Source organism: Saccharomycopsis crataegensis (assembly GCF_037102585.1).
Source record: "Saccharomycopsis crataegensis DNA, jcf7180000000097, whole genome shotgun sequence".
NCBI classification, from domain to species: domain Eukaryota; kingdom Fungi; phylum Ascomycota; class Saccharomycetes; order Ascoideales; family Saccharomycopsidaceae; genus Saccharomycopsis; species Saccharomycopsis crataegensis.
In genome coordinates this window covers 236,976-262,656 of record NW_027043837.1, presented here as the reverse complement: position 1 = coordinate 262,656, position 25,681 = coordinate 236,976, and the positions used below count along the sequence as shown (strand labels likewise).

General features: G+C 37.0%; 9 protein-coding genes across 9 annotated transcripts; 5 read left to right on the top strand and 4 right to left on the bottom strand. All coding sequences in view use genetic code 12, as the record gives it.

Moving 5' to 3' along the window:
- Nucleotides 1–694: 694 nt before the first annotated feature.
- On the top strand, nt 695–2,185 carry DASC09_055280 (cyclin family protein; the record flags this gene model as incomplete). Its single annotated transcript, XM_064999113.1, has 1 exon — nt 695–2,185. One exon carries the CDS (start codon nt 695–697, stop codon nt 2,183–2,185), a length of 1,491 nt encoding a protein of 496 aa, XP_064855185.1.
- Nucleotides 2,186–3,322: 1,137 nt separating this feature from the next.
- MUM3 (Mum3p) lies at nt 3,323–4,485 on the top strand (the record flags this gene model as incomplete). The annotated part of the gene is made up of 2 exons (XM_064999112.1): nt 3,323–3,344; nt 3,842–4,485. 2 exons carry the CDS (start codon nt 3,323–3,325, stop codon nt 4,483–4,485), a joined length of 666 nt encoding a protein of 221 aa, XP_064855184.1.
- Nucleotides 4,486–6,658: 2,173 nt separating this feature from the next.
- DASC09_055260 (uncharacterized protein) lies at nt 6,659–9,124 on the bottom strand (the record flags this gene model as incomplete). Its single annotated transcript, XM_064999111.1, has 1 exon — nt 6,659–9,124. The coding sequence occupies one exon, from the start codon at nt 9,122–9,124 to the stop codon at nt 6,659–6,661; it is 2,466 nt and encodes an 821-aa protein (XP_064855183.1).
- Nucleotides 9,125–11,362: 2,238 nt separating this feature from the next.
- DASC09_055250 (PGA52 family protein) lies at nt 11,363–12,667 on the top strand (the record flags this gene model as incomplete). Its single annotated transcript, XM_064999110.1, has 1 exon — nt 11,363–12,667. One exon carries the CDS (start codon nt 11,363–11,365, stop codon nt 12,665–12,667), a length of 1,305 nt encoding a protein of 434 aa, XP_064855182.1.
- A 1,056-nt stretch (nt 12,668–13,723) lies between these two features.
- Nucleotides 13,724–16,121, bottom strand: BEM1 (phosphatidylinositol-3-phosphate-binding protein BEM1; the record flags this gene model as incomplete). The annotated part of the gene is made up of 2 exons (XM_064999109.1): nt 13,724–15,898; nt 16,113–16,121. 2 exons carry the CDS (start codon nt 16,119–16,121, stop codon nt 13,724–13,726), a joined length of 2,184 nt encoding a protein of 727 aa, XP_064855181.1.
- A 468-nt stretch (nt 16,122–16,589) lies between these two features.
- Nucleotides 16,590–17,492, bottom strand: KTI12 (Kti12p; the record flags this gene model as incomplete). The annotated part of the gene is made up of 1 exon (XM_064999108.1): nt 16,590–17,492. The coding sequence occupies one exon, from the start codon at nt 17,490–17,492 to the stop codon at nt 16,590–16,592; it is 903 nt and encodes a 300-aa protein (XP_064855180.1).
- Nucleotides 17,493–17,875: 383 nt separating this feature from the next.
- DASC09_055220 (uncharacterized protein) lies at nt 17,876–18,313 on the top strand (the record flags this gene model as incomplete). The annotated part of the gene is made up of 1 exon (XM_064999107.1): nt 17,876–18,313. The coding sequence occupies one exon, from the start codon at nt 17,876–17,878 to the stop codon at nt 18,311–18,313; it is 438 nt and encodes a 145-aa protein (XP_064855179.1).
- Nucleotides 18,314–19,509: 1,196 nt separating this feature from the next.
- MTG1 (putative GTPase MTG1) lies at nt 19,510–20,655 on the top strand (the record flags this gene model as incomplete). The annotated part of the gene is made up of 1 exon (XM_064999106.1): nt 19,510–20,655. One exon carries the CDS (start codon nt 19,510–19,512, stop codon nt 20,653–20,655), a length of 1,146 nt encoding a protein of 381 aa, XP_064855178.1.
- A 490-nt stretch (nt 20,656–21,145) lies between these two features.
- On the bottom strand, nt 21,146–25,285 carry RGR1 (Rgr1p; the record flags this gene model as incomplete). Its single annotated transcript, XM_064999105.1, has 1 exon — nt 21,146–25,285. One exon carries the CDS (start codon nt 25,283–25,285, stop codon nt 21,146–21,148), a length of 4,140 nt encoding a protein of 1,379 aa, XP_064855177.1.
- Between the last annotated feature and the right edge of the window lie 396 nt (nt 25,286–25,681).

Genomic DNA, 25,681 nt, shown 5'->3' with positions numbered 1-25,681 from the left:
ATTCAGAACAACCGTTCCACAATTATTGTCGGTGTATTTTTCTTTTTTTTTTTTGAAGAGTACCCGAATCATCATCAAGAACAATAATCACAATCTTATCTACCTCCCTCCCCCCCCCCTTATTCCACTCCAATTGACACAATTGATGAGATCTTCTTTTCTTCAAATACACTGTTAATAATTTATTTCATTTTGATTTAAATTTTTTGCGTTATTGTTGTTTTTTTGTTGTTGTTTTTCTGCTGCTGCTGCTTCTACATTACTCATACAGGGTTTCCCGTTGTTGTTTTTTTTTAAGGCATACTTCCATTTCTGTTTGTGTAATCCTCAGAACAACACTACAAGTCCCGGATTATATCCTATTACTATCAATATCGCACTATACTATATTATCTAGCAAATTGACAGTGGCTAACAATATTTTCTATTCAACTTCAATAACAGAGAAGAAAATAACAATCACTTAAAATTTGAACCTTTGTTTTCCTCCAAATCCAAAAACATTCAAACTTTTCACAATATCAGGATCATTATTAAGGATTAAATTATATTATAATCATTTCACTGATCATAATTCATCCCTAAGAGTCTCCAATTCAATTTGTGAGATTCCATCTATATTATACCCTTTTGCATATAACATTGTACTATACTATAACCAATAACCGTCCACAACAACAATACCTCATTGACGATGTTATCCTCAAAAGTCAGAAATGAAAACCAAATAAGATCGTTTCCTAAAAAGGTATCCGAGTCTTCGACCAATCAAAAACAACATCAACAACTCCCAAAACTCAAAAGAGTGGCTCTCAATGACTTGACTGATTACTTGAACTCCAAACATTCCATGACTGCTGCTGAAAGCACTACAATCATTGATGATGCCGATCATTCTTTACCTCCAATCCACACCATGAAATACAATACCTCCCTTAACCAATACGATGATACCCAATCCAGTGATACCGACTTGGATGCTAATTTAAATTACGTGCAGTCTAATTCTGATGATAATGAGACTGGAAACTTGAATTCTGGTGAATTAATAAAGAGGATTTATGATGGTCAAGATTATGATGATGTGACTACCGATGAGGAAATCGATGACGATGATGATTATCAGTATGATAAAAAAAATTATCATCATCTAGACCACCGCGCTGAAGATTATGAACAGGAAGTAGAAGAAGATTTTGACGTTCAAGCCTTGGATGATGATGAAGAAGAAGAAGAAGAAGAAGAAGAAGAAGAAGAAGAAGAAATTACTGAAGATACCCCGCCAAAACCATTTGTTATCAAAAGATCTAGAAAGATTGACCAACAACTTTACAAGATCTATGAAGAATTCCACATAGATCATTTAGATCCAGAGGATCAAGATACTTATGAGACCTCGATGGTTGCAGAATATTCCCCAGAAATTTTCAATTATATGCATAAGTTGGAATTAAGACTTCGGCCAGATCCTAACTATATGACTTTGCAGCATGACATTAAGTGGTACATGAGAGCCACTTTGATAGATTGGTTAGTACAAATTCATTCAAGATTCAAGTTATTGCCAGAAACCTTATTCCTTTCAATTAATTACATTGACAGATTTCTCAGTAAACGGACTGTTTCCCTTAATAGATTCCAATTAGTGGGATCGGTTGCGCTATTCATTGCTGCAAAATATGAAGAAATTTCTTGCCCGTCGCTAAAAGAAATTGTGTCCATGTCGGATCATGTCTATTGCGAGGAGCAAATCATCAAAGCAGAAAAATTCATGATCGATGTACTTGAATTTGATATGGGATGGCCAGGACCAATGAGTTTTCTTAGAAGAACTAGTAAAGCAGACGACTATGATTTCGAAACCCGTACGCTAGCAAAATACTTGTTAGAAGTAACGATCATGGATTATAAATTTGTTGATGCTTTGCCAAGTTGGTGTGCTGCCGGAGCCCATTTTTTGGCAAGATTGTTATTAAACCGTGGAGAATGGACAAAGGCCCATATTTATTATTCAGGATACACTTCAGAACAATTAATGCCATTTGCCAACCATGTTTTAGAAGCGTGCCGCCATGCCGAAAGCCATCACCATGCAATTTTTGAAAAATATCAACAGGGATGTTTTAGAAGAGCTTCGATTTTTGTACAGAATTGGATTAGTGTTGTCGGTGAAGAGGAAGATTAATACTCTTCAAGACAATTGTATAATCTGATATTAGAATGCTACCTTTTTTTCGTTTTTTGTTTTCTGTTTTCTTGGGGCTCATTTTTTGGCTTTTGGAAAAGAATTAAGAACAAAAAAAAAGGACAGGAGTTTTATACCAATAAAATCAGTCGCTATTAATCATTCCAACATGTGATTACATTCCCTTTTACCACTCCCACAACAAAGTTATCAACTTCATCTATATTTCAACCAACTCCATCCATCATATCACACAATTTAAAATCATATCTACAGATTTTTTCTTCTTATTTCAGTTCGTTATTAATATTTTTTTTTTCCTTACCTTTTCCAACATGCGACTTCTGGAGGGACTCTGTCATGGTGAAATTTCAGGAAGAAAGAAAAATAAAAGGGTATTCTTTATGGTTCCTTTGCTTATTTATTTAACTTTTTCTCTTTTCTCATTTATTTGCTTGATTTTTTTTTCTTTTTCTTTTTTTTTTTATTTTTGCATATTATCATTGATACTTTAATCATTTTATAAACAGCACCTTCAATCTATATTATTTTCTTGGATAACTATGGCATTTGGTTATACCCTGATCATTTGACCCACGAAAATGGGTCGCATCCCAAATAGGAAACAGGGGTCCTGTCATTATAATGCCACGTGACGTAAATTTCAAGAGCTCGGTGATATTCATAGTATGAGGTCTAATATGGGATAATTACTTACAAAACGGCCTTCAGGTGAGCTCTGCTATTATATTGAAAAGAGCATGGGTAATACTCTAGAATTGACTGATGTGTCGTTCACAGGGCGATCTTGAAGCAAACAGTTAATAGGTAAGAGGTTTCACAAACTTGGTATTCTTTTTAAATTACAAAAAGGAGAACAAAATTATCGTGATAAATTCCGGCAGATACCCTTGAATATTGTGATAATTTATTAATCTATAAGAATATTGCAATTCTTTTAATGTACAGTGTTAGTAGTTTCATTGGTGCTAATGAGCAAAAGGTGCATAACCTCAAAAAAAAAAAAAAAAAAACGTTTTTGCACAAAACCAAAAATTGAAAGAGTAAAAAAACTAATACTAACAAACATATTTATTTCATTAATTGAGATATTTGCCACTCTTATACATATTAATCATGAAAATCCTTGATCATATTGGTATTTATCCTTGGCAATTATACAAGTTAAGTACCGCCAAAGTTCTCAGGGTGGTGGTATTTGTCATTCTGATTTTTAGTTATTGGATGGCCTATCATGTGGTGTTATTCTTTTGTACTTTTGGGGCGCTTGTATTTCCTTCTGTGTTTTTATTGGTGAAAAGACACGCTGCTGGAGGGTTTTGGCGATTATGTTTGTATTGTTTGGTAAGTCTGGTTTCCCGATATTGAAACACTTAGAAAGATGATTGGAGTTTCACTTTGTTTCCAGAAATATACTAACTTTGAAAATTGAAAATGAAAAGGAGCAAAACAAGATTGAAATCGTGATAACTGGCGATGATTTGGATTTCTCAGAATCTTCGCTTTTAATTGGTAAGTAGAACCACTAGCTTTTTTTTTTTCTTTTTCAAGTTTCGTAAACTAACTTTTTGGTAGTCAACCATCGTTCTATCAATGATTTTTTTATCATTGCGTATCTATCAAGATTGTCTATAGAGGATGCTACACAGTTACCAACTCCTAGATTGAACTTCTTCACTTGGTCCACAATATGGAGAGTCCCCACTGTCAGATTACTTACCAATATCGTGAACAATGATGAAAATTGGGAGCTTGATAATTCAGACATTGTTTACAAGTTATTGAAAACCAGTGATTATTCGGTAGAAAAAACCGAAAGTCAATTATCAGGACAAGAATTTGAAATCAATAATTATCCTGAATGGTTAATTTTATTCCCCGAAGTGAACATTTGGAATAAAACTGATTTATACTTACAACAGAAACAAGGCGAGAAATATTATTTGCCAAAACTAAATCATTTACTATACCCAAGGTTTAAGAATTTCAATAAAACCATTGCAACAATTAGAAAATTGAAAGGGTTGAACATCCCACACCTTCATAGCTTGACAATTTTCTATTATGATAAGTTGACCAAGCATGAAATTTGTCCATCATTGATAGATTTCGTTGGGGATCTTCCTTCAAATATTTTGGTGAGAGTTCATATAAAATCAAGATCATTAAAAAGACTTCCTACTAGATCCAATAAATTGGAGAAATGGCTAGAAAATGAATGGGACTCTAAGGAAAAATTATTGGAGTCTATGGAGCGAAGCATTGGTCATTTTCTATGAATGAAGCAACCCCTTTTGGTAAATTTTAGGGCCTGTGGATAATTTGCTTGGGCTGGAAAACACAAATTCCCCATATAAGCAATAAATTAATTCGCTTCAAGATATATTTTGGGACATTTGTCTTATATATAGTAGCCTGTTGTGATCTCTATTTATGAATATTATTACGGTTGAGGTTTCAATCTAATACCCTTATGCTCAATTCCTATTGAAGATTTGGATTATTTATTTAAGGAAATTTATTAGAACACTAAATGATAGGGTGTCATGGTTAATTTGGCTTTATTTAGCATATTGAAGCATAATTGCTCAAAATAGAAAAGTCTAGATAATATTTTTGTAGCACAAGTTTTGCCAAAACTTACAAAGGGTTAGGCCAAAATAACAATGGCAATATATAGATAGATAGCTGTTAAAAGGGAACAGAAACAATAGTAATAATAGAAATGAGTACAGGAAAGAGCTTCGCGATAAACATGCTTTCTTTATAGTAAAGTATTGTAAAACAGCAGACCATTGCGTATATATATTTGATTGGTGATCGGATGTGTCTGAGTGTGTGGGTGGAAAATCAAGTCACATGACCATGTATCCCAATTTCTCCTACCAAAAGCAGTAATTTGTAAACAATGCACATCAACCCAGTAGCGATTCCAGCAACATGAACGAACAAGTCACCGCCAATTCTAGCATCAATCATAGCAGTAATACAAGTTAACGGAATCAATGTGTGTGATTATACTGAGCTGACCAAGTATATTGTCCACTCTGAACGTGCTGAGGTCAAGACACTATCAAAAGTGAAGCCAGGAGATGTGTGGTCACGCAGAGCACTAAAACGGTGTTGAAAAGATGGTTTCGTATCAATGAAGATATAATTTGGTGCAATTATGGAGATAACAGCCTTATTAGATTTGTTACCATATTGCAGCCCGGGGGTTATATTATCGTTTATATCGTCCGCCTCAGTGTTCTTAAAATACTTAGTAAAGTATTTCAACAAGCCGATAGTCCAGCTTCATACCCTTCTTGATGAAAGGCTGAAGCACTGGCTATCAATACTTGTTTAGAACGGGGAGCTTGAATTGGACATTAGTAAGTTGGGAGAGTATATATATCAAGCACTTACACAGTTTGTGCTCAAAAAATGATAGGATTATTGAAAGTGATGAAAATGATATCAATGAATGCCTCAACAATGTTGGACGCATGTTTAACAGCCCCTGCAGAGAGGAGAAGCTGAAAGATGGATTAAACAAAATGTGTTTCCATCTGTGCGGTAGTACTCCAAGATTGGATAACAGTATTGATTATGTCAACATACAGGAATTGAGGGAATTTGCTAAAAAACTTTATTAATATATCAAACACAAAACCAGGAGCAAGTTTGCCTAATGTGCGGAATATTTTGGGTGCTCACCGCGATAATTTAGAACCACAAGAAATTTTGTCTCATCTACGAATCAAATCGTTTTATGAAGCCGCACAGGGTGATGAATTTTTTTCCTCAAAATAAAGAATAACAGTTCTAAAAAAGCTTATCCAATCAAATAGTTGTGAGTTGCTTCCAAGGTACATTACATCTACCAAAAAAAAACTGTGTTTAAGAGAAGTATCTCAAAAAATTTGAACAATAATGATGAATGAAACTTGGCTTGATGGAAATGGGGAAAATGGTGACAATGAATTCAGAAAATCGAGCTTTTCTGAAACTGAAGACATCGAGGACACCAAGGAGCTGTAATTAGAATCCTATGCAGCATTATAGCCGAATTTCAGAATGATTTAGGACTATCCAGGGTTCAAAATATCAACTCTCCTCACATGCCATCCATCAATTAGTGTAGTTTCTTACTATTAAAGTTTATTTTTCCTTTTTTTTTTTTTTTTCAAAGACGGTCAGACCACTGAAATTGCTATTGATAGCAGATGCTACGTATCTAGAGTAGAGAAAGGTGTGTATCAAACGTGTATTCAATAATTGATAAAAAAAAATGTAAAATATCTCTGCGATAGTGACAAATTTATAGTCTTCTTCTTCTTCTTCTTTTTCCTTTTATCTTCTTTTTTCTTTTCTTTTCTTTCATTTAACCCATGTAATCCTTTTTTTTCATGTTTTCTGTAAATAGAAATTCTCATGACCCATATAAAAAAAACCGCCCTTTCGTTTATTTTACTCGAAATTCTCATAAACCACGTAATTCTTTGGTTTCCTTAGAACTTTTTTCGTTTTCTTTTTGTACGGTACCGGCTGACCTTTGGTGATGGTGGTTTTTGAGATGGTATTTTTGGAGGTCTTCGAGGTCTTTTTCGCCGGTTTGAAGGTTTCGGGCATGATATTAATGGAAGTATCGAGGGACTTTCGTAATACTCCGGGGTTGATCCGATTACTTTTGCGTTTGTAATTTTTATTTTTCTGGAATCCTGAATCTTTCAGATTACTTCTTTGTAAAGATTCTTTCAAGGAATTGACCCTTTGCAAAGTTTCCTTACTATCCTCATAAATCAACAGATTACCAATTTTTCCCCCTTGTAGTTTTTGGATTTTTTCATTTAATAACCGGTTTTTCTCGGTTTTCAACCGCAATTTATCCACTAACCCTGCCATCTTCCCTTGGAATTCTTTGACGGTTTTCTCATGTTCCAAAATAAACGATTGTCTAAGCTGATCCAATTCGACCGCGTAATCCTTAGACATCAGCTTGATAGGACTAGGACTGTTGCTGTACTTACCCGAAAGCTCTTCACGAAGCTTCTTATTTTCGTGGTCCAATCGAATATTATCATTATTGAAATTATTGATTTGTTGCTCCAAGTTCATAAGGGCCTTATTGTCCATTTGCTTCTTGAACAACAATTGTTCGTATTTCGTCACCGCTGCGGAGTTCTCCTTCAACAAGTCACGATTATCTTTGCGTAACCGATGGATTTCCTCTTTCAGGTCTTTCACCAACATCTCGAGCTTATCGTCGGTGGTCTTTATGTTAGTTTCCTCGAACTGTTGCAAGAGTTTCCGATGGTTTTCTTCGATGTTACTAATGATCTCACTGTATTCTTTGGCGGCTTCTTGTCGGATACTAAACTCCATTTCTGCCATGTATTGGGCACTGGCCAGTAATTGGGATTTTAGAGTTTGGACCTCCGATTCTAACGCGGTAATTTTCTGCTTCAATTCGGAGTTCACTTTATTATGTCGAATGAACCTGGTTGGTGATCTCAAGAGTGAAGAGGTACTACTATTAGTAGTTGTAGAGGTACTGTCAAATTTGTTGGAGTCGGTGGTATTATTAAATGATGATGATTCAATCTTAATTGGAGAATGTATGAGTTTGACTGGGGAAGTCGACGACGATGATGCAACAAATTTACGTTGTGGTGATGTTCTATTGACAATGGCACTTCTGGTGGTAGTGCCTGGAGATTGTACTAACCTGACTTGCGAAGCCGACCCTGTTGTCGATTTGTTAGAATACAATTCACCAGGGGATCGGGACATTGAATAAAACGAAGTATCTTTTATGGATTCCGAATTGATAATGTTTTCCACCGGTTTTATGATGTTGAGCACCGAGAGGATTATCTTGGCATTTACAAACGGATCAATATTGACAAGAATTGTGAGTTTGTGGGTCTCGTTCCCTAGGTAGTCATGGAGTAACAATCGGGTCATTTTCGAAGTCCTCAAGATCGATTTATCACTTTCTTTCAAAGGTTTTTTAAGCGAACTGATGGTCTGAAGTACTCTTCCCAATTCCGATAAACTGGCGTTTGTAACATTCCCTTCTTTACGCTGGAGATGGTCCACGGTCGATCGCAATCTTTCGGTACCTGCCAAATCAACAATGTTCAACCTTGACGTGGTGACCTGACCGTACGATATCTCGTGGACGTTGATATTGATGAAGATATGACTCCTCGAGGAGCTCTTATTCATTTCTGTACGACTGATATGTCTTTTTTTGATGGCCGAGTTTGCAATTTTTTGGGCTTCTGTGAGGTCTTCGACGTGCTTATACATTAGCCCCACTGGTCTGATCTTGCCATCCTTAGAGTCGATAAAGATGTCTCTTTTGGGGTGATTATCCCCAGTGGCTAGTAAGTCAATGATCGAATCTTTCCAAAGTTCAAAGATATTGAGGGTAACAAAGTACTTCTTCAGTAGTAATGATGATGATTTGGAAACATTTGCTTGACCATTGTAAACAAACGAGTCACCATAATATTCAGCCAAATGCTGTAAATAGCAACGTTTTACGGTACTTTCCATGGTCCCATTAAGCAGCCCCAACTTGTCAAAGATTTGTTTCAAAGAATATACCAACATTCCCGGGTGTGAGGTATTACCAATGGTCGAGAAACTTTTTCCTGATCCACTGGGACCTATTGTGAAGATTGAGGAGTCGTTTCCTTTCAAGACATTATTCACCAACAGTTCACCAATGCTCTTGAATAACTTAAACTGGGAGGTATCCAGATTAAATACCCTATTAAACCCGAAGGTTGGGATAGTTTTGGTGGGAGATCCATCACGGATTTCGATCAGATGGCCATCGATCACCTTGACGTTGGAATGGCTGTCTTTCCTCAGGGAGCCAACAAATGGTTTGAGTCTTAAATAAGTGGGAATGCCGTTGCTCATGGGGGTCAGGAGGTGAGTAATAACACAGAAATGCGCTTTCCTTTCTCTATGATGGTGTTGTTTGTTGTTGTTTGTTGTTGATGATTTATATGAAAGTTTTGTTTTTGTTTATTTTTTTTATTTGTTGTCTTTTGTACTGAGGTACAGCACCCCCAAAATAGTGTCACCCAAAACTTCCACCATTCATCGATTTTATCCTCCATTTTCGTCCATTTCATATTGGTTTAGATGGTATTATTTGTGTAAGGTATACAAAATGCCATCACATAATAAACGAATTCTTATTTCCAACCTATTCCGTATCTAATTACTCAAGCAATAAAAGCGCGTTCTGATGGTGGCGGGGGGTATAGACAGACACGAAGAATACACGAAAAAATGTCGCTGTACACTCTAATTTGCATTAATAGTCAATCGACAGACTATGATCATCACTGAAATATCAAGTCATTTCTACTAACTCTTTTCTATTCGAAGTGATTATTATCATGCCGTTTTCACTGAGTCATCAAAGGAAACACCATAATGACCAGTAGGTATTTATAACCGTATAACTGTCATCGATTTTTTCTTGCTAATGATTTTTTTTAAGTGAATTTACAGAATGTCTATGGAAAATCATTGAGTTTAGATAGTAGTTTTTCCATAAATCATATTCTGGATTATCTACAAGTATTTTTCCATAGTCAATATGGAAGAGATAATATAACAAGATGTCATCATGTAGGGCTGGAATACAAGACGTATATATAGGAACATTTCTAAATGAATAGAGTGCTTACAAATCAACAGAAATATTTCAAATGATATTTGCAATTCTAAAAATATTCTACATATCCACTATCTCATGAAGATGATAAATTATGCATAAATGGTCATACCTGTCAAGTGTCAAATGTTGAACGGCGATTAACATCGAAAAACGAAACTGAAGAAAAGAAAAAAAAGCGAGCATGGATTAGAAAAAAGTGGAGAATAGCATATCAAAAATAAACAAAAAGGATGAGAAATGGGATCGTAGAATACGAGAAACAAAACAATCTTCTGTTGTTTTATTTATTTTGATCCTCGAAGTATCCATGATTTACAAGGTGTCTTTTTTTTTAGCGAATAATTATTATCCCTGAAAACTCCACTGATTTCGATTTCAGGCCAATGAAAAGACCACATTTAACAAGAGAGTTACAAAAAAGGAAAGATAATGTTATTGTCAAACATCATGAATTAAGGTAAAGCAGAGAAGAAATCAAAAGAAAAGAGAGAGAGAGAAAAAAAAAAGGTTGAATAAACAACAATGCATTTTATGTATTGGAGATCTGGCCCACCCACCTGCAGCAGATGACGACGACGACGAAAACCCTCGGAAAATTGGAAGTTTCAACAAACCCCAAGACAAAAAATATACTGTAACTACTGTAAATCATCGATAGAATAAAAAAAATGACTATTCACTAATAAAATTTGCTGAAAAAACTTGGGTTTTTCTTTCTTTTTTTGGTGTGTGTGTGTATGCCCTCATTTCTTTTTCTTTCCCCTTTAGCTTTAAAGTTGCATGCGCGACGGTTGGCGGCATTTGGTGAGATGACAATTTTTCCGGCGTTTGCTTGTTTCTTTCTTTTATATTTAATCGGTGGTGGTGGTGACTATACTATTGGCAGGAAAGGTGATATTTATTTATTCTCACCAATACACACCTCATTCCAATCACTTTGACGAAATATCACAGACCAATTAAGGGAAATAAGAAATGCTTGGCTGTATGTATAAGGTCTAGACCCCCTTGTCGAAGAATTTATTCACGTGACACATCCATCGCACCATAACCAGTTGGTGTTTAAATAAGGTTCATGTACCATGCAAAACACTCACATAAAGACGCGTCAAGGCACCGCATGTTTCTTTTTTTGGGAGCACAAAAAAAAATCATAAAATTTTCCTTTTTTTCACGCCAATTTTGTTAGCGGTGGAAAAAGTCCCACACTAAGCCTCTCAGCCTACGCCCCTATTTCTGTCGTTGATATAAATACACTTACAAAACAGCTCCACTTTTTTCTAAACTCTTTTTTTTTTTTTTTTTTCTTCTGAAGCCACAAATCACTTCAAACACCGACTATCATTCATTCATTTTATTTCTGTTAGTTTGGGGAATCATATTATAAAATACTATATTTATCACTCCTTATTATCCATCCATAGTAACATTCCAAACAACAACAACAAAAACAACAACCCTTCAACATGAAATTCTCTGCTTCCTTCGTTGCAGCAGCCTCAGTGTTCCTCACCAGCACTGTTTCTGCTGGTAGTACCACTTTTGTCAAGTATTCTGGTCTCGGTTACAGTGGCCATTATAATGACATCACCGATATGGATGAGTCTAGTGGTACTTGTAGCTCCTCTTCCAAATCTTTCAGCGGGAACTTGTCTCCATTGGATGAAGAATTGTCTGTCCACATCAGAGGGCCAATCAACTTGAAGAAATTCGCCGTCTACACCGCCAGCTCTACCTCTTCTAAGAAGAAGAGATCCGAATGTGAAGAAAAGGTTAACTTGAAGAGACATCAACACAAGAGAGAAGCCAACACATACACCGTTGACGTTACCCAAACCGTTTATGTCACTGCCGGTCAAGATGAAACCACCACCATTGGTAGTAGTTCTGTTGCTGCTGTTGCCACCACTGCTTCTTCCTCTGATGCCACCTCAACCATCACCAGCTCCAAATCTTCTTCCTCTTCCTCTGCCTCTGGCTCTTCCTCTGCTTCTTCTTCAGCTTCCTCCACCTCTTCTTCTTCTTCTTCTAGTGCCTCTGGTGCTTGGTCTAGATCCTCTTACTATGACGCCTCTGCCAGCTCCGCTGACAACGTGGTGTTCATGAACCATTTGGGTGACACTTCTTACTCCGGTACCTGGTCTTCTACCTTTGGTAACTCCATTTCTTACTGTAATGCTGCCGGTACTGGTAAATCTGCCACTTCCGTCACCCTCAGTGACACCACTTTGGCCTCCAACAAAGAAGTTGTGATGTTCTCCGGTAGCGAATGTGACAGCGACTGTGGGTACTACAGAGAAGGTATTCCAGCTTACAAAGGTTGGGATGGCTCAGCCAAGATCTTTGCTTTCAACTTCAAGATGCCAACTGACTCTTCTGGCGATTCTAGTGTCGATAACTACGATATGCCAGCCGTGTGGTTGTTGAACGCCAAAATTCCAAGAACTTTGCAATACGGTGATGCCTCTTGTTCATGTTGGTCCACTGGTTGTGGGGAATTGGATTTGTGGGAAGTCGTCACTAGCGGTTCTTCTCAATTGACCAACCATTTGCACGATGGTCAAGGTAAGGATGGTACCAGATACGGTGGTGGTGGTTCTTCCGACTACTTTACCAGACCAACCAGCGATTACGTCACCCTCGTGGCCGTGTTTGACGGTAGTGACGTTTACTTGACGCAAGTTGATGATTTTGACTTTGACAGTTCTCTTGATTCTTCTACTGTTTCTGGCTGGTTGACCGGCACTGCTTCTGATGCCATTTTGGTTTAAGCATGAAGTGGGAAATGCCAAAGGATACTGTTAAAATGAAGAGTGTTCAAGAGATACTATCAAGTGAACAGCATTAAAAATATTCTTCATTTTTTTTTATATATTGTTTTACAACAATGTTTACAGTGTCCTTTTTTTTTTTTTTTTTTATTCTTAGTTTACTCGTATTTTTCTCCCATTCTTCTGAAGTGATTGGTTTGTTCCTCTATGTTTTACTTCAAATTATCTTAGTGTGTCTAGGGTATATTTACTTCTACAATGTTATAATTTTTAGAAATTTCAGAGATCTAATATGTGTATATATATTTTCTCTTTTTCTTATATATTTTTGTTTGATTTACAATATTTTTTATTTGATTCACAATATTTTTTTGTTTTTTGTTTCTTCTATAATGATACATTGTTGTTATTGTTATTATTGTTCTCTTTTTGTTATATACGTTGTATGTATGTGTTTGGTTATTCAATTTTATCGAAACTGTATTAATGGTGGTTTAAAGAGAAACTGCCCTCTCAAATATTAGTTACCATAAAAAAGTTGCCTACTAAAACCTTATTATAGCACTTATAATTTTTACATCTCGGTTAATAGTGATCACAAATTCTTTCTAAAACATTATTACAAAACTAAAACAAGTCAAATTGTACAAATAAAACACACACACGCACACAAAATGGAGCCACCACAAGTGCTAGCAAAAGATATAAATCCAAATAATAATAAGAACGGGGTAAATGAATAATGAATAGAAAAAAAAAACAATAATAACAATAATAATAATCCAGAATTTCAAATAATCTAAACACAATTAAGTCAAATAAAGAATAAATTCACGCAACCATCTCGCACAATAATCAATCACCAATCAGAATTAAAAGCAATAGAGTATACCGAATATCTTCAACACAAAACAACAACAAAAACAAACTAAAATTACTAACACACATCATCGTATCAACATTAAAAAAACAGATCAACGCAATAAATAAATTAAAACATAAGCGGTTAGGAAAGAAACCATCATAACAACGTCTACCTTCCTTTTTCTTTTCACTTCAACCACTATTCTCATCAGTGATAATAATCAACTTCAATTTAGGATCTTTCAACATCAACTTAGTCAAGAACTCGTCATTGTCAATTTCTTTACTGGCATCATCACCTTCACCATCCTTATCATTGAAATCAGCGACATTCTTGCTCTTGACAAATAATTTGATCTTTTCCAATTTATAATTAATTCGACTAGCAATCTTGGTCTTCAAATCTAACAATGTAGTACTGGCAGGCACGGAAATCGCAAAAATATCGTCCTCATAATAGAATTTGACCTTAACGTTCTTCATGTTTGTAGACAATGATATCGAACTGCCTGCCGTAAGCAACGCAGCATTTGGGGTAGCAGATGCACCAGCACTAAGAAGCGTCACATTATTTGGGTTTGGCGACGATGGGGTAGAAGTGGATATTTTCAATGCCGGTCTTTCATTCGTGAGTTCTGGACCTTCAACTATATCATCTTTCAGTTCGGTCATCGCTGCTTCTGAGTTGCCGGTGGAGATTGAATCAGTCTTCAAATCCAATTGTCCCATTTGATAGCTCAACAGCGATTCCTTGGTAACGGCACTAGATCTTGCACTACTAGAATTCAAAGATGGCGGAGGTTGGGTATTATTGACCATTTCTTTAGATTGGGCTTCCAACCTCAACCGTTCTTGTCCATCCTCATTATGCCCCACCACACTTGGCAATTCAATAGATTCGTCATCTTCATTGAATTCTTTATCCACACCATCTCTCAAGTTGAAAAACATCAATACTGGCTTAGATTTGGAAATATCCTCAGGAGTATGGACGATTGCCGACAAATATTCACTCAATTGCTGGAATCTATCAACGGCTATTTGGGCATCGACAGCACGATAATGAGGTGGGAAAGCTGGAATAATCGATGGATCACTCGTCTCGCTAGCAAAGTTTTTCTTTATTTGGGCTTGGAACTCGTAGAAATCATCATAATATCTTGCCAAAGATCTGATTTTATGGTTAGATAGCTTAGCCACCACATGGTACCAATATCTTCCGTGTTTGTCATCAAATTTGCTGTAATAGAAATTATCGATTTTAATATCGGTAACAAACACTCCTTTATCGTTCAAAGAGCTGGTTTCTAAATCATAAGGTGAGCTAGTGAAAATCGAATAAGAGTTCTGGGATGAATTATGTTGATTCTGTTGACTGGCATTACTGCTATTATTGATACTAGAATTGGTGGTTACTTGATCATCATACTCGTATAAGGTCTTTTGTTGTTGAACAAATTGATTTGATCCACCATTATTCATGTAGTGCGATTCTTCTTCCGTTAAATTTATCAGAGTGGCCTTATATTTGGCGGTTTTATTTTTCCATTCTGAAACTGTTGGTAGTCCCGATTCCTTGATTTCTTCAACAATATCACCACTGCTCATTTTTTTGGTCGCCAAGTTTAAAGTCTTGATATAGGCAACCGGGACCAACCCTGGACCCCCCAATCTGTTGATTGGTTTGGCAATAAACCATTCGAAATCATGATGGGCGCATAAAATTAAATATTCACCTTTGGTCACGTCTAGTTCATCAGAATCGGCTCTGGCCTCAAAATCGTACATTGCCACCCCATAGAGAATGCCATTTTGTCCTGGAGTTCCAATGTTGTTTCCAAGTCCAAGATTACTGGTTTGGCTGTTGGCGTTGGTGAATGAAGGTCTTCTAGAGCTAGAATTGCTGAATCTTTCGGTGGAGATGGAGCTCGGCGAGTTGGATAAGTGTAAATTACTGATGATGAAACTGTTATTCTTGGTGTTATGAGAGTCTGGTCTTTTTCTTTGATTCATCACTTCAAAATGGGAAACCGGTACCAACCCCTTAATGTTGGTTAACGGGTTACAAACTTCGTAGAATTCTTGGTCGTTTTCTCTGGCCACCACCCAAAAGAAATCACCACTTTGGAACGATATTTCTCCTTGGGCCTGGGCTTTGTATTCACTGGTGGCTTTGATGATTTTCTTTGGGGTTTCTTTGCTGGCGGCTTGGGCAGACATGGAAGTGCTAGACGATGCCACAAGCGACGCAGTAAAACTAGAAGACGAAGATCCATTAAAAGACGACATTCTCGAATGACTACCCCCGCCACTAGCACTTGATGCTCTTCTTTCTGTTTTCTCTCCCTTGAGAGACTTTCTAATACCCTATTAAGTTTGGTGTTAGTAAGTGTAATCCACGGCGCTGCTGCCACTCCTCGAGTAAGTTCCAATTTTTGAAAAGCATCATTTATCCAAGGATCACAAGGATCAGTAGGAATAAAAATACTTTGTCATAAAGTTAGAGAAGAGTGGGAGAGAAAAGAAAATAAATTAGAAGAAGAGGCTATTCATGATAATGAAATGTATGAGATATACGTACTCTTATCATCTTGACAAGTAGCGGTTAATTAAAAAAAAAAGAACTCAGATAGGTCGCTTTTTTTAGTTTTTTTTTTGAGTATTTGATTCCAAGAGAATGTGTATTTGAGCTAGCAACGACCCAGAGATGCGATAATAGCTAGATAAACGATAGCGCTGTGTTCAAACAAAAAAGGACAACGAACGATGGCTTTTTGGCGATGAGATCCTTCTGGTTGTTCTTTCCCAGGGCGTTTGAAGAAGAAAAAAAAAAAAAGAAAAGGGAAGAAAAACTCTGGGCCCACCGAGAGAACCGGGAGTATGCACGTGATAAAATTCCCAGTAACCACTGAAATTACGAGGGCGACCGCCGACCCCTGGCAGGTGATCTGCGTTACACGTGACAATGGCGATGGTGGTAGTGTGCCCTGGCATACCCTTAGAGATCCTCTCGTCTATAGACTAAATCATATTATATCATACTATATTCTATGGTCGTTCACACGTCATCGTTATCTAAGCTGGTATTCAAGTACTCAACAAATAGCGGGGCAATCCTGTTGGTATCCACGGCGCGTACCCTGTTCAAACTGATGTAAGTTCTTCTGATCCGTTGCAATTGCGCCGTCGACACCGTCTTCAACGGCAATTCAACGGTAATATCGCTGATCCCTTGATCTACATCGCCCTTCTGGATTACCACTGAACCCCCAGCAGTGCCTAGCCCCCCTTGCTGATACTCCACCACCCGATTGACAACTTCTTGGGTAGCTCTGTCCAACTCTTGTAAGAAATTCCCGGTATTTGCCTGCTTGGAAATCGTGGCGTTATTCGGCTTCAACTTTTTGGCAGGATACACCAACGCTTTCCAGATGTCGTCAATATGAAGCTCGTCCTCGTTGTAGATGATTCCGATCAACGGCGAGTCCCATCGGTTTCTACTATCTGGTTCTTCATACCGCATTTCCAATTGTTTGATTAATTCAGGATCCCACTGAAGTCCGTCATCACGACTGGCGTTTCTTTCGAGACAAACTTCAAGGGGAGCCATCATCTGGATCGTACAGTTGGTGGTGGACAAACTTTTGGCCTCACAAAATAATTGGTACCGGAACCCTTTAATGTAGCATAAACTGTCCAATATCACAATATTGTTCCTGGAAAGATCTCTTTTCACTGCGGTCATCTGGTTACCTCTTGACGATTTCTCGGTCCTTGACTCCCGGTAATCATCATGCTGGATCCCCAATGACTCGTCTGCATGTAAAATAATCTTTAAATTTCCTCCTGGCTTCTTATTGGCTTGTGCTTCAGATATTTTCTGTTCGAGGGAAGTGATAATTTTTTTGATTGCCGTGGTCTTCCCAGAAGAAGGGAGACCTGTTACTATCACCAAAGGCATTATATTTGATTATATTTTTTAGAGGTATTGCTGGGGGTCTATAAAATATGGTCCATTACACCAAAATATTTCACTGATAATTAATTAATTAAAGAAAAAAAAATTGTTCCCAACAGGGGTACGAAACCGTATACACGTGATTATTTTGACGTGGAGTAGCCCATATATATGAACATACTTGATATCTTCTAATTAGAAGAGGATGGAAGCCTGATGAGAATTTATGTTACCAGATGGATCTTACGAATTCGCTGGAAATGTCTCTGACAATTCTAGGGTCGTTCATACAGGCCAACCAAAGATGAAGATAGGATATTCCAAGTACAGAAGACCAGAAACTAAAATTTTCACACCTTAACGGAATTACACAAAATCCTTTGAGGATGATGCCAGACAATACGCCTCTTCATATACTTATAACCGACAAACCAAGAGAGCTGAAGGGATTTCTGGATATAATAAAATGGTCGACTAGGGAATTCCTAGAAAGTTCATCTGAATTGGAACATAAATGGGATGAATATACAGAATATTATCTCAGTAAATTAGCAGAAGATGATAATGTGAAATTCTCCCAATCACTTCTTACCTTTTCCTCAAGAATGCAGTTTTCTTTATTTGAAAATTTACTTAAACAAAGTTACCCTGCTAATGGTCACCACAAATGGGAAAGTGGATGGGCTAGAAAAGAAAGAGAAGGCATGAAGCAAATTTTTGAAGAGATGTTGAGCACCGAAAGTGATAGGATTCTTGGAAAAATGGAGGGATTAGTAAAGACTAGGCTCGAGGATCAAGAGATGAAAACAAATATTAAAGTTTAAGCAGATGGTGGAATAATTTAATGCTAAATTGAAGCAACAAGCTGAAGACTTCAATTGCGCTTTGGAGGAACAGGAGAAGAGATTTAATGAAAGGTTTTGCAGATATTGGAATACTAAAAGTATTGAACATACAAAAACAAGTAATTTACTATACTGACACTAGTGCTATAGATATGGTTGGTATCTTGGGTCAATTTGATGATTAATACCAAGCATTACGTCCCGTCGGTTACCATTCTAAACGATTTACTACCGCCAATATGGCTTACGGTATTACCTACCTTCGTGAGTTTTGTTTCCGCTTACTTTCTTGTCAGTCCCCACAGCCTTCCTTCTTTTCAGAGCTGATCCTTCATCTTTGTAAGCCATCTCGGAAGGGACAGCATATGCAGCAGTAGGAGCATAGTGATCCTTTTTCGCTCCTAGGAGGCTTGTACGAAGTTTGTCTCTCAGCTTTCAATTCTATGATATTTTCTAGGGCATTCTCTTCCATGGCTTTAATATAACTATAATAATCCAACAATTCTGGTGTCAATAAAGAATTGTCTTCGGCTCCATCCTAGTTCTCATAAAACCAAAATCCTGAAAGTGTCTTTTAGTATAATCATTATCCACAACCAGTCTCTTTGTGGTCTGAAATAGATGATTTAATGTCTGATCCTAATGTGCAGGAGGTACAATTAGTAGCAGATGATGATCGTGATGATTGGAAAATCGCTGCGCTCTCGGGGATATTTTACCGAATTGTCCTTCTTCATACTCACCTTCTGTATTAAAAGATACGGAGTTTCCACCCAGATAACTCTCATCCTCGATCTCGTCAAGCAGTAGCATCATATTTAATCTCTTTTTTGTTAATCAACAATATTTGGCTTTGATTTATGATACACACAAATATATTTGTTTATGTCATTTCATTTTATTTTTCTTCCTATGATTTTTTGTATGAGATGTTTTCTTTTTCTTATTCTTCTTTAGAATTGTCTAACATATCATGAGAAATGTAGTTCTTTTGTATAATCACCATATTATACCATTATCACCGGTGGCAGAGGATAGCATACCCATGCATTCTGGTTGACGCTCCGGGTAACACATGTTATATATTTTTTTGCATAAAGAAAGTTTCTGAGATGAGATGATGGCGATGGTGATATAATTAAAAAGGAATAAATATCCCGTCCAAAGATCAAATCATGTCCAGATTTATTCCCCGGCTCAAGTTTCCTGACTACAGGATTCCCATGGCCGATTTCAAAGGTCACCATGTCAAGGCGCTCAAACGGATCGGGGGGCTCGCACCACAAATCGATTTGGTACTAGAGATCAGAGACTCTAGAGCCCCCATCAGCACCAGAAACGTCTTGTTTGACCGGGCCCTCAAGGGGATCGACAGAGTGATCTTATACTCGAAGAAAGATTCCACTGGGGTAAATAAGTCGCTTCTTGATCAATGGCATACCAACGAAAGTTACATGTTCATTGATTGCCGCAAGAAATCTGATGCCCGATACTTGATCGAGATTGCCAAACAGAAATTCCAACTAATGACCCCTCCTCCACCCCTTGGGCTCAGGATGTTGATCATCGGTATGCCCAATGTTGGGAAAAGTACTCTAGTGAATAATTTACGTGACGTGGGGCTTCAAAATGACGATAAGGCGAATAATACCATTAGTGGACCATCGAAGAAATTGAAAAAAGTTGCCAAAACTGGAGGCATGCCAGGGGTCACCAGGTCGACCAGTGAGATCATTCGAGTCTCTAGAAATCCTAGCATTTTGCTTTATGACACCCCAGGGATCTCGTTACCTAAGGTGAATAATTCAGAGACCATGATTGTTCTATCATTAGTTGGTAGTATCAACCCCACGTTCATCGACCCGGTGATCCAGGCAGACTACTTGTTGTTTTTAATGAACTTACAAGACCCTTCAGGGAAATTATACTCGAAGTACCTCAAGGAACCTACGAACGATATCATGTTATTGCTAAAGGCCATTGCCAAGACCATTGGGAAAGATAATATCAGAAACAAGTACACGAACGAGAAAACCTTCGATGAAACCGGGACGGCGATTTATTGGGTCGACCGGTGGAGGCAAGGTAAAGAAGAGAAGATCATTTTCGATACCCATGCTATTGAAAGATATACCAAATTCATGGAAAAAGTTGTGGATTACAAGCAATTAGAATCGGATGAGCGAGACAGAATCGATCAAATGGACGTGGTCCTCAACAAAAATCCAAGATTGGATAGCAAAGGTAATTATAAACCAAAGAGTTATATGGAAAAGCAAATGGATAAACAAAATGTATTGTTCAAATTTAATAGGGGATGAAACAGGCTTTCTTGTATTATAGATGTGTATTTGTAAATAAATGGTATCAAAAACGTATTTTTATGCATTAAGTTGGATACTTTTCGTAGAGAGTCAGTAGTGATTTATTATATATTTGGATATTCTGGGTGAAAGCAATGAATGAGCACCACTATTATTTATTATTAATCAGCATCAATTCATCTTTCTTCTTTTTTTCGATTATTCTCCATGATGTAGGTAGTAATTGAGGACCACTTTCTTAACTGACAAGTTTAAACTAAGCACTACTGTTTTCAAAATTATCCAACATCAAAGAAAGTCATCAATTATTATTATTTTTATTCTGCTCATAAGAAATATCAGCCATTTGGGCCTACATGATGAAAGATCATAAAAAAAAATGGGGTATGAAAACCCCTTCAAAAAAAAAAAAAAAAAAAAGCTTAAAAAGCTTAAGCTATCAAAAAAAAAAAAAAAAAATAGCTCAATAATCACAATAATAGCAAAATTATTTATTATTGAAACTTTTTATGATACCTTGATGCAATAATGTAATAGTATCGCCCAATAATTCCACATCGCAAATCACCCAATCTGCAAGGAAATGAATCCGGCCATTAGTTGCAGTCTCCGAATTGCTACCATTGCCAGTACCAGCTAACCTCGAGGCGACATCCCCCAGCATTCTTCTTAATCCAATACTCAAACTTCTCTTTTGACGGATCAGCGGGCTTTTCACTTCGTTGTTCAACTGGTTTTCAATACAAATTGGCACCAACCGTATCTTGACCCATTTTCTGCCTCGCACTTCAGTGAACCCGATTCTAATCTCGATCAAACTTCTACTAATCACATTAGAGAAATTCGTTGATTTCTGTTCTTGGCGACGAATGACGTGTTTCTTGACATCGTAAATCAACGCATAATCCACCAAAGTATAGCAAATTGTATGATACTTAATATCAAGCGATACCGTTTCAAGAGCACTGGTCTTGGAGATTTCTTTGAAATGTCTCTTAGTAGAAGCCTCGAAGTTTGTAATTGCGGTGACTATCGGCTGGCTAAGTTTGATGAATTTAATCACCCTACTAACCGCATTACCGGCAGAATAATACGATTGAGATGATGGTGATGATGATGACGATGATTTCTTGTAAATACTGGAAATTTCAATCACCCCACACTTGTCATCTAACAAATTTTGTAGCTGAACATTAATAAATTCATGCGGTTGTCCCTTTTCTACTTCCAATCTCAATGGTTGCTTGTCATTCTCGACATCAATGTGAAAAATATATCTTCCTCCATTATATTTCAAAACTACTTTGTCCAAATAAATCTCCAATAAGTCCAAATAATTCTGTGATTCTTTTTTCAAAGATCTTGATAAAAAGTTCACCAATTCAATCAACTTGCCAAACCGCTTTAAAAGCATATGTACACGATGGAAATAAACGAGCTTCTTTTGTTTAAATGTCGGCAGATTCAAGCTGACATTTGATGCAATATGGAAATACCAACCAGTAGTATCAACCTCAATAAATGCGTTATCATTCTCATCCATTTGACTAGGGTCTTGTAATAATGGCAATTTAAACTTCATTTGGCCGTATAAATCAACCCCCATCTTGGAATTAAATAACTCAACCGTGAGAATCAAATTATTTTTCAAGTTCGGCACCGAGATCAAACCACTGTTAGCAAGGACAATAAGCAGTGACAGATCTTCGGAAGAAGTTTTCCCACAAGTGGCCATATTTTTCTTCTTTTGGAAATCAAGCCCATGAAGCATCGATTCAAGACGAGCCTTCTGAGAGTTCCCAGGAACATTGGTTTTGGCATTGTTACTGATGAGTTCTTCCATGACAATATGGATGGAAATCTTATTGGTGGCACTTTTACCAATCATCATGCTGGCATCATAATCCAAAGAATTTGCTACTTCTCTTGGACCCCTGGAACTTGTAGGCATCACAGATTTCATACGCAACGGACTATGCAAAGTGATGGTCCATTTACCATTGATGGATTTGATCTGCGCTAACCAAAAAAGTTTACTGTCACGTTTGTTGGAGTAGGTATTTGCAATAAACACAATCAAAAACCAATTTCTTGGCCAATTCTTCAATTGGTAATATTGTAAAGACCAGAAATTCCTGTAGCTTCTCAACACTACCGCAAATGATTCTGGCACTTTATTGAATTTCTTGGTAGTGGTGGTGGTGGTAGTAGCAGTAGTAGTGGTAGTGGTAGTAGTAGTAGTAGTAGATTGCGGTTGTTTGTTTTGAAGCTTGGAGATTTCCCCGAGCTCAAGGCTGATAATAGGGCAATTAATCCAATCAGTAACCGACAAAACTTTGAGAGTTTCGTGTCTAAGAAGTTCCATGCGGAAAATAAGAAGTTGGTGAGCAATAACAATAGTCTCTTCCAAATCAATAAAATTGCTTGGCATGAGGAATATAGGTCCAGTTCTAATTTCACGTTCGGTCGATGAGCCAGTATTGTTATTAGCGACATTAGCAGCCATCACGAAATTATGGAACTGATACTTGGAACAAATCGCGTTGACAGATGGTGATGGATTGATAAAGAACAAATGGCCAGTGAGATAATCAATTGAAAAGTATATTGACTTGTTATGGTTCAATCTGATCAAAAGATAGTACTTGTCAATAAGTTCGATGAATTTTTTCGTTACTGTTCCTGAACCAGAATAGTTATTAAAGCCAGAAGGTTTGTATGACTCAGTACCATTAGCTCCGCCATCCTTCCTAGCATTTTCTTCCATTTCTTCTTCTTCTTTTTCTTCTTCTTCTTTTTCTTCTTCTTCTTCTTCTTCAGCCTCCTCCATTATTACATTTTCACTATTTTCTTTACCAGCCAGAGTACCCACTTCTTCAGTTTCCTCGGTTTGAAAGATCGATGCCTCAAAAGAATCCTGAGCCTTTTGGGCAATGCCATCTAATTTACTGTGAATATTTTTAATCATGATCTCAATATGCTTACTCAATACTAAGCTTAATAACGTTTGGATCGAAAACTTCTGATACTTATCATTATCAAAGCTTCCCTTAAGGGACTCGTTGCTGGTGGCAGGGATTGTCGCAATTCCTCCCCCAGTTTCGGCAGCCCAATTGGTATTGACTTTTGACCCATTTCCTAGTTGCTCAAACAATTCATCAAACCCGTGTCCTTCGAATATCTTACCATCCTTGAACCATTTGAATAATAATTTTCGGTGGCTTGTTTCATCATCCACCACACAAATCTGAATATACGACTTGTGCTTAATGAACTTCTTTTGGGTCCAGTAGAACACTGTAATGATACTCTTCTCAGGGTTATGTGAATACTTCAAGTTGGAACCCCAGGTTAGTTTGTTTGTGCCATTTAAGGCATTAGCAGAAGCATTCGGGGCTTTGCCATCAGCAACGGTTAAAGAAGGGGAAATCCCATTAACAAGCATGTTGAGTTGACTGTTTATCAAATATAATTTATAGTTAAGAGAGTATGAATGCAAGTATTTATAGAGATCGACTAGCGGGTTTTTGGTATATTCCAGGGCAGCTTCTTGGGTTTGGTAGAGAATGTTGCCATTCAAAAATGTGATTAAATTCTTGAGGTTTAATAGTGGTAGCTGGTTATCAATGTTAAAAATGATATTTCCAAAATCGTCCAACCCAAATTTGAATTTAAAATCTAACACCACAAACGCATAATTTTCCAAAACTTTATTGGCAAAAATTCCTTTACTATCGGTGTCAATATTTACCAAACTTAATATTACTTCAAACTCGTTATTGATACTTATGGTAAGCTTACCATCTTTGATCACACAATTTTGAAAAACAATCGAGTTCATTGGGTTTGTTGGACATTTCAAGAATAATTTGGATAATTTCAAATGAAGAAATGAGTTCAAGTTTTTCAAAAGTTTGAGAAGAAATTTGGAATTGAGTTTGGTTGGCTGAAGTAAGTTATAACTTGGTAATAAGCTCAAATTTCTTTCGGTTTGAACCGTATGGCTTTGGTTATTGTGATAATGTGCGTCATTCAACACGATGAAACTGGTGATCAAGTCATGGTTTGGGAGTTTGGCAAAATTCAAATCTATCTTAATTCTCTTGATGTTATCGACCAAAGAGTCATAGAATATTTGCTGGCCTCTGAGCCAATTCAATAAATCGATCAATTTGCTGAAATAGGTGGAATTCGCGCTCCATTTATTCAAAACGTACAACTTGACAAAATAGTTTCGTATCTTGACAATCAACTCTAACAATGTTTTCTTTCTTTGGAGATCTTCTTCAAAAGAATTACCATAAAATCTTGCGGGATCATTTGCCGATGGTAATGTCTTGATCAACGTTACAAGTTCATGGTAGGCGTGTTTTGATATTTTATCAATGACTTCGGAATACGGCTGGATATTCACGGTGATATGGGGGATCTCAGGAACCGTTGACCCATCAATATTATCATTTCGCTGAATCACTGTGTTATCTTTGATATGTTGTTGGGGAGGTTCCTGAAGATTCTGGAATCCAGTATTATTCTCTGACGACAACTTCTCTTCTTTCTCTGGGGCGGCGGCGGCTGGTACCGTTATTGTATGTGGCGGCGGTTGGTCTATTGACACACCATTCATTGGTGGCAATTATTTTGGTTGATAATACTTGAATAAAGTGATAATCACAATAATGTTATATTCCTTGGATGATGAATGTTTTTCATCTATTAATTTCAAATCACTCGAAAAATAAGAATTTCAAACTGGGCTATTGTTCTATTATTAAAGAGGATTACCTGGGCCAATCGAATGAGATAGTATACTAGGTATAAAACAAGTGCAATTTTTACTGAGATTGTTGCTGTATTATATTTTAAAACCAGTTATGCCCTGATATTTGTGATCACTTTCTTTCTCCTTTGCTGGGAATTTTAAATTTATCATCAACTGACCGGCTTTTTTTATTTTTTGTGTGTTTTTTTTTTTCATCTACGCCGGCACACCCGCACATCTCCTGGTGAAACACCCGACCAC